This window comes from Cucurbita moschata, unplaced genomic scaffold (genome assembly GCF_002738365.1).
Source record: "Cucurbita moschata cultivar Rifu unplaced genomic scaffold, Cmos_1.0 Cmo_Scf00019, whole genome shotgun sequence".
NCBI classification, from domain to species: Eukaryota; Viridiplantae; Streptophyta; class Magnoliopsida; order Cucurbitales; family Cucurbitaceae; genus Cucurbita; species Cucurbita moschata.
In genome coordinates, this window is record NW_019268535.1 from 4,405,692 (window position 1) to 4,413,318 (window position 7,627).

At 40.0% G+C, this 7,627-nt stretch overlaps 1 protein-coding gene across 1 annotated transcript; it reads right to left on the reverse strand.

Annotated features, from left to right (window-relative positions):
* Positions 1-3,783: 3,783 nt before the first annotated feature.
* Positions 3,784-6,621, reverse strand: LOC111457004 (protein CLMP1-like). Its single transcript, XM_023099107.1, has one exon. The coding sequence runs from the start codon at positions 6,446-6,448 to the stop codon at positions 4,115-4,117; it is 2,334 nt and encodes a 777-aa protein (XP_022954875.1). The 5' UTR covers positions 6,449-6,621; the 3' UTR covers positions 3,784-4,114.
* Between the last annotated feature and the right edge of the window lie 1,006 nt (positions 6,622-7,627).

A 7,627-nucleotide genomic window follows, 5' to 3' on the forward strand; every position in this document is an offset into this window, starting at 1 on the left:
TACAAGTCACAGCCCAACCGACACTTAGTTCAATAGTCATGGCCCTTCCACGCAAATAGTAGACGACCCGCGTACCCAAGAAAGAAACCCGACACCCGTGCTGACCCAAAACACAACCCGCACGCACATCACCTCTCCCCCAATGACATGTGTCGCACATGCTGAAGCTGGCTACTTCGGCTCCAGCAGCTAGGCTTGGCTCAGTTTGGCTTCACGCAATCCTTTAGCTAAAAAATTGCTTATTCAGCTCGGTTTAGTGATTTTGACTCGATCTTTACATTGTTTACCCTTCCATGCCTGATTTTGACCCTGGTAATCAAGGTCAATAAGATACCTTAGTTCACAAATTCAAGTTAAATTGCATTAGAAATGTGAAATACTGTTCTAATAGGAAACGACAATTGGAGATACATGGAGAAATTTCGAGAAACATAAAGTGGACGTACTCGAACATAGAGAAACGTTGACTAAGGCCAACCAAGTAAGTAACCTTACTATAGGATAGGTTGGACAATTTTTTTATGTAGGGCGACAAGTGCCTAGTAGTCCCTACACATGGCATTTATGTTTTATACTTATGATGCTTTGATGATGATGTATGATGTATGACGTATGATGATGTGAATGAGTTATATGATGATACCTTATAAAGTTATATGATGATTTTGATGTTGTTATATGATGACGTTGTATGATGATGATGATGCATGATAACATAATGATGAAAGATTGAAGAATTTCCTTAATACGACGCTTTTTCCCATATTAAGATGAGATGCATGTTGTAAATGCCATGTTACATTATGAGGATGATTTTCCTAGGACACAACCCTAGTTACCGTTAATGATGATGAATGTATGAAGACCAATGCACATATTACTTATAGTAATATGAGAATGAAACTTAGTATGGTGCAATAAATATGTCTTAACGATGAAAAACTATAAGGACCTCATGCATTTTGTGTGTACATATACATCTAGAAACTTCTCCTTTTAGGATGATGAGTACGAACGTGTACATTAGGATGATGATGATCATCATGCTTCGCACGACACTCAAGGGCCTGCTGATCTCCAGACATCGCTATGGATAGCTAGCTCGGCTATGATGGGATCCAAGGGATGTGAACCGCCTAGGGGTCCACGCTCGCAAGTGTGGGCCGTGTGTAGGAAAGTACTACACATGTAATTTAGACCGGATTGGAGGCCACCCCTATGAAGGTTTTAACGATAGGTCCCTAGAACATGAGTTGCATGTGTTGTCACTCCTATGATGGTTTTTCGACCCCAATAGTGGGGTCACTTACTGAATATTTTTTAAAATACTCAAGCCGTGTGCTACTTCTATTTCAGTTAAAGGCTAGACACCCATGTACACCTTACGACGACATTGCAAATCAGAGATCATGGCGAATGCATAAGCTAGTAACATTTTAAATTCTTAGATTTAGGTTAGTATAGATCATTTTGCATTTCATGTTTTACTTTCTCTAGTATTATTGTTTTTATCTTGTTTTGAATTATGATCTCGAACACGTAAGGCCATGGCAGTGTTTTAAGTTGATGTTACATTTTTTAAGATAAAGTTACGATGATGTTTGTAAGAGTTAAATTTTGCATAAGAACTTAGACTATGATGATAGTAGCGACTTTAGGTTAGTAAAAATCTAGGGTTGTTACAAGAGCCCTGGTCATGATGTTTTTATGAAAAGAAAGATCTCATCCTGATTTCCTGTATTATAATTTCATGACTCCAATATTAGGGCTACCTACTTTTGGGGTTATTTTTGTGTTTATTATATTGGTAAATTTTAAAAATATATATATAAAAAAGTTTGTTGCAATGACCTTAAATTTTCCCCCATTTAATCTAAGGTCATTACTGTACTTCTAACCTTACACGGAATTGCTTCCATGGACACTTTATAATTTCAACATTAATTCATATCTCCTTTATTACCTTGTGAATAAACAAATACAAGGGAAAGAAATAAAAAACAATGTTAAATTAAATACCATACACTAACCTATAGTTTATTAATGCAATTATAATTCAACTGGTACTAATCTATACAAATAACGCAAATGAAATTCAACCTATACTAACCTATACTATGAATATAAATACAACCCAACCTATACTAACCTATACTATGAATATAAATACAACCCAACCTACACTAACCTAAACTATTAAATTGGAAAACAAGTTTATCATATTCATGTGACACGGTCCTAGGATGTGCGATACTTCCATCGGTCTCACATCGATGTCTTACCTTTATCTGAAAATTTAGTAGTACGAGGCTTGAGTATTTTAAGAATACCCAGTAAGTGACCCCCTATCGGGGTTATACAACAAACACATGCAAATGAGATGATGGGCGTTGACGATTGGATTGTGGAACATGCCAACCTATGCCGTAGGCTAGTCTACAAGATATATAACCTAGAGCTCTGATACCAACTGAGCTACAAGAGCCACTTACTTGGTAGGCCTTAGCCAACGTACTCCCTCAAATATATACGTAAGCTTCTAACTCCTTGTATACGTCCTACGCTTTCGTCGGTGGTTGGTTCCTATTGGATCATTCGACATCTCGTGACCATAGCACATGCATAGGGTAGATTTTTTTTTCCAATTTAATAGTTTAGGTTAGGGTAGATTTTTTTTTCCAATTTAATAGTTTAGGTTAGGGTAGATTTTTTTTTCCAATTTAATAGTTTAGGTTAGTGTAGGTTGGGTTGTATTTTCATTCATAGTGTAGGTCAGTAGTAGCTACCAATTTGAGTGTCATGGCTTGGTTTATGGCCCTAGAGCACCATTTTAGGTCAAGGGACCCTGAAATCCGCTCCATGAGGTCTAGTTGTATGAGCCCATCATAAAGACTTAAAATAACTATAAGTAGCAAAAGACATTTAGTGGATTATTTTAAGACATGATTTTCGAGAAAAATGTTCATTTAGGCCCTTAAAGTGTGGTAAATAGTCTAATATTTTTATATTCACTTAAATATGAATAATCTTTGACTTTCTAGGTTCAAGTGATTCTCACGAGTATATCATAAGAAAAGACCAAAATGACTACTTACTTATTCGGGCGTACTCGAGGGCTCGGTTCAAGTCCTTCCCAAGGTCACTTTCTTCCAATTTTATTGGGTATGTTCCATAATGAGTTGACTTTCAATCACTATTGGTATTTAGGGGAAAGAACTAGCCATTGAAGGGTTAATTTTAAGACTGAGGTTGGATCAACTGTAGCATGGTGTGGGCGGTTCAGTTCAATCAACCACGTCATTGTCTTCTTCAGCGAGACAAACTAGTGCAGGATACTCACCTTAATGGATTTTCCAAAATTTTCTTCCTTCCTTAGTCTTCATTAAAGTGGTTAGAGAGCTCAACTTTCTTCATGATGTTCTTCAAAAATCTCCTCAAAACTCCAATTGAAAGGGGGCTTGAGGGATGAATTTAAGTGTAAGACTCCAATTGAATTTCCAATTTTTCCTCGTAAGTAACTTTCAAAATGTGTAGGAACAAATTTGGCAGATGCAGAGCTCACGAGAGGGCTTACGACCATCACCCGAATGTTTTCTTCGACATACTTGCGAAGGACGCCATCATTAATCGAGCAACAAACGCCTACATTTTAAATGGGGAGAAGGAGAAGAGAGAAAGTTGTCATAACAGGAACCACGGATCATCCCAACTATGAGAACTGCCTTGATCATGAATCTGAAGGGAAGCTTTTACACATTGTATGAAAGCCTAGCCTCACTCATGAAACAACCAACAACAAAATCTGACCACTACCAAAAAGTTATGAATCAGGCAAAACCAAAATCAGTTCATTTCTTTAAGATATAAATCATCAATCTGGCGCACAAATTATTTGATTACTGGTGAAGGGATTAAGAGACTTACCACTCAGAATTCATAATCTGCCCCAATGAAATCTACACAGCTGCTAACTGTGCCCGGATTCGACTACGTCGTTCAAAAGCAGTCATCCTAATGCCTGGTTGAAACAATGTGATTTCTTTTCTTTGTTCGTTGTAATGAATTCTAGCAATCGGTTTCGGGTCATATAATGCGATACTGTCATTTCTGACAGCTACCTAGATGATGTGTGATCGACCTCCTTGATGATATCTTCCTTTTCTTGATTCACATTGCCGTTTATTTTTAAGCTTTCCTTATCATCGCCTTCGCCAGCAGCTTCATTAGAACAATGATTCTTCAAAACGACTGAAATGTCAGCCTCGGAAGCTCCAGCAAGTCGAAAGCGATCTACAGCAGCATCAAGGTTCTTCTTCCAATCTCCAGTCCCTATTTTACATTCCACTTGCGACCTCTCAAAGAGCATGTTGCCCCAGAATAGATGGATTTGTGACTTCATCAATGCTGCTTGCTCTGCAGCTTCATTCGGTGAAACCTCGAGCTGGCCACCTATTCCCTGCATTTCACTGTCTGCACTGCCAGGCTGTTTCTTACGTCGCTTCGATAATTCTTCCCTCTTGCTTGCAGTTGGATCTTTTAGCTCCTTTGCCCTCAGCTCCTCTAATTTTTCCCACATCTCAGTAGCTACTTTCATTTTCTCCTCTGCACTGTCAAAAAGCTCAAGTGTTTCTGTAAAATCCCAAGATGAGAGATCTATTTTCTTAGCTAGTGCAAAAGACCAATGAAGTTTGGCCATTTCAAACTGCTGCTGACCAAGGGCCAATAGACCTTCATAAAAGTCAGGCTTGATCAAAAGAGCTTCTTCATATTTCTCTCTTGCTAGGGAGTACTTCTCCTTCACCCACTCATAAGCAGTTTGAAGCTGCTCTGCCACAATATCCTTTCCAGACGAGTCGTCTAGCGGAATGCGTTTCCTTGCAGCACACATGTGAACATTACCCCAGTTGAAGAAAGCTAAAGCAGCAACCTCCTGGAATTTAGATGCTGCCTTGTTAAAAAGATTCTGAGCTTCTTCACTAGTTACCGTCTCCTCAAGAGCCTCGGAGCAGAGCTCCATTCCAAGCTCATGCAAGTCTATATGAGCATCTGGATCAATACCAACATGGGTTCGGAAAAGTTGCGCAAATTCAAATAACCAATCGTCCATCTCAACTTCCTTGCACTCAGGATCTTCGGAAGCTCCTGGTATCTCCTTCACAACTTCCTTATCTATCTTATCATTTTCAGAATCAGTAGCTTCTGCCACAGACTCCCCAAGAGGTGAAGCGTGCCCGCTGTCATCTCCCTTTAACTCTTCAATTCCAACAGGTTTCTCGTCCGCTTCTTCCAACAACGGTGGCTCTTGCTCAGGACTCACCTCTACAAGATGCAATCTAAGCATTCCAATTGAAGCAGGTTTATCTTCTTCGGGGTCCTTGAGAGAAAGGCTATCGGCACAAAGCTCCGCAAGTCTAAGCTCACTTGTACAGGTTATTGTCACCAGATCACCATCCGAATCCTTATACTTGATCAATAAAGATTTTGATGAAGGAAAGCGCTTGCTCACAATTTCTCTAAGGACTTTGAAGTTACAATTCACTGGCATCATAGCAAGCCTAATGTCATGGTCATAGACAAGCTTCAAAGGCCTCAACTGAACCTTAGGTTCTTGATGTTGACTTTGAGCATGTGACAACAACGAAGAAAATGAACCTTCCTTCAGTTTATCTTCACATACATTAGGAGCCTTTGAAGATCCACTTGAAGGCTTCAAGACTACTTTAGGAAATTGCAATTTGGGTTCAGTTGGGCCATTTTCAGTAGGTAGAACTCCTTGATGCTTATCCATTTTACTATTTAGCAGTCCAGTAGCACCCCCAACGGAGGCTACTGCCTTCTTTTGAACCGGTCGGGCAGGCAAACATGGGCCTAACCCTGCAATGGGAGCACCAACAGCCGAGGCACCTAGAGCAGCAGGCGACGGGCGGCTCTGAAGGTCCTGTTGAGCCTCCTGGCGAGGACCCACAGCAGCCCTTAACCGCTGGGCAATGTCAAGAGCATCTCGATGGTTGGGATCGGCAACCAATAAGACCTGCACGTCCTGCATCGCCATTTCATACTTCCCGATAGCCTCAAATGCACGAGCCCTCCGAAGAAGAGCACGAACAAATAGAGGCTGGACCTGGAGGGCCATGGTACATTCAGCAATAACAGTATCATAATCAATTGGTTTCATTTGCATCAAACAGGCCGCTCTATTGCTATGAAACACAGCTCGATCAGGGTGGGATTTGGGGGTAAGACGAAGTGCACTTTCATACTGTTCAAGAGCACCAACATAATCCTTATTCTGAAACCTTTTATTCCCCTCTTCTTTCAACTCATGTGCTCTTTTCAAAAATATAGAAGAATCCAAATCAACACCCCCATTAGCATTCGGAGTGGAATTAACAGCAGAAGAAGCATGATTGGAAGCACCTTTCTTCTTTCGAGTCCCAGATTTCCCCATATAGATAAAAGCGAAAACAAAGCCCTTTGTCCCACTCCCCCACGCGGAAGATTCAAATGGCAAACAAGAAATTACAGAAACGAAAACGAAAGCTGAGAAATCGCAAAAAGTAGGCGGAAAACTTCAGGCATTAGAAGCAGAGAAGAAGAAAGAAACAAGCAAACTTACAGAAGCGAACTCCGAAAGTAGAGAATGTTGGATTGTTTGAGACGCCACAGGAAGGAATCGAAAATGAATTTGGAGAGCGAGGGGTGGAAGAAAGGGAGGGAAAATTGTTGGGAAAAATGGAGCGAGGGGAAACCCTAGATTGACGAAGAGGATGGGTTTGGATACAGGTGAGGTTTAATCATCTAATGTGGGTCCTTCCTTCTTGGCCGTCGGATCAAACAAACTAACCATTCCTTCCTCGTTGGCCGTCGGATCAAACAAACTAACCATTTCGTCCACACTTTCCCACTTTTGTAAGGGTAAAAGGTTCTAAGCTCGCTTTTTTCTCGCTCCAAAGATGTCAAGGAATTGGATTTCACCAATGATGGGATCAGCCGACTACCATAGTTGACTATTTTCGTGGTGTTGTAGGAAGCGAATTTGGAAGTAGGTCTCGCTTTTCAGAGCTGCTCCCTGCTCACACTATGGTGGAAGTGTCGTGAAGACTTAGGAGCTTGAGGAGTACTGTGTGAACCGAAAGTGCGCAGAAAAGAAAGAACCTACTTTTTCTCTCAAGTATAAGACTATTACTACATGTATGTCATGTCATTTCGAACTTATTCTACTTTTAAAATTTTGAAATCTCTGAAAATATATTTCAAATGTTCTACATTGAAATTTAATGAACTTGAATAAATGTAACAGACTGTTTGAGGGATACGCTATTGGAGAAGACTCATTCACCAAAGTGGAACCATGTCTTTACTCCGTTCGAATTTGATGTACACTTAAATCATTATGTAAGTATAATGTGATATTTGACTTTTAAGTCTTTATGAGCCTTCTAAAAGTTCCTTTAAATTCGTACAAGTATCAAACATAAGTCGTCCCAATTGCTTGAGTTCCACTTTTCGTCTCTTGATGCCTTCTTAAGAAATCTTGTACTCATATTCATAGAAGTGAAACTAATGACTCAAGAACCACATCTAATGATTTAGTTTCTAAAACTCAACGATGTTAAGCTCAACTAAT

Excerpts from the sequence above, each read along its gene's own strand:
- LOC111457004 (XM_023099107.1), bottom strand. The coding sequence starts at position 6,448 with ATGGGGAAATCTGGGACTCGAAAGAAGAAAGGTGCTTCCAATCATGCT.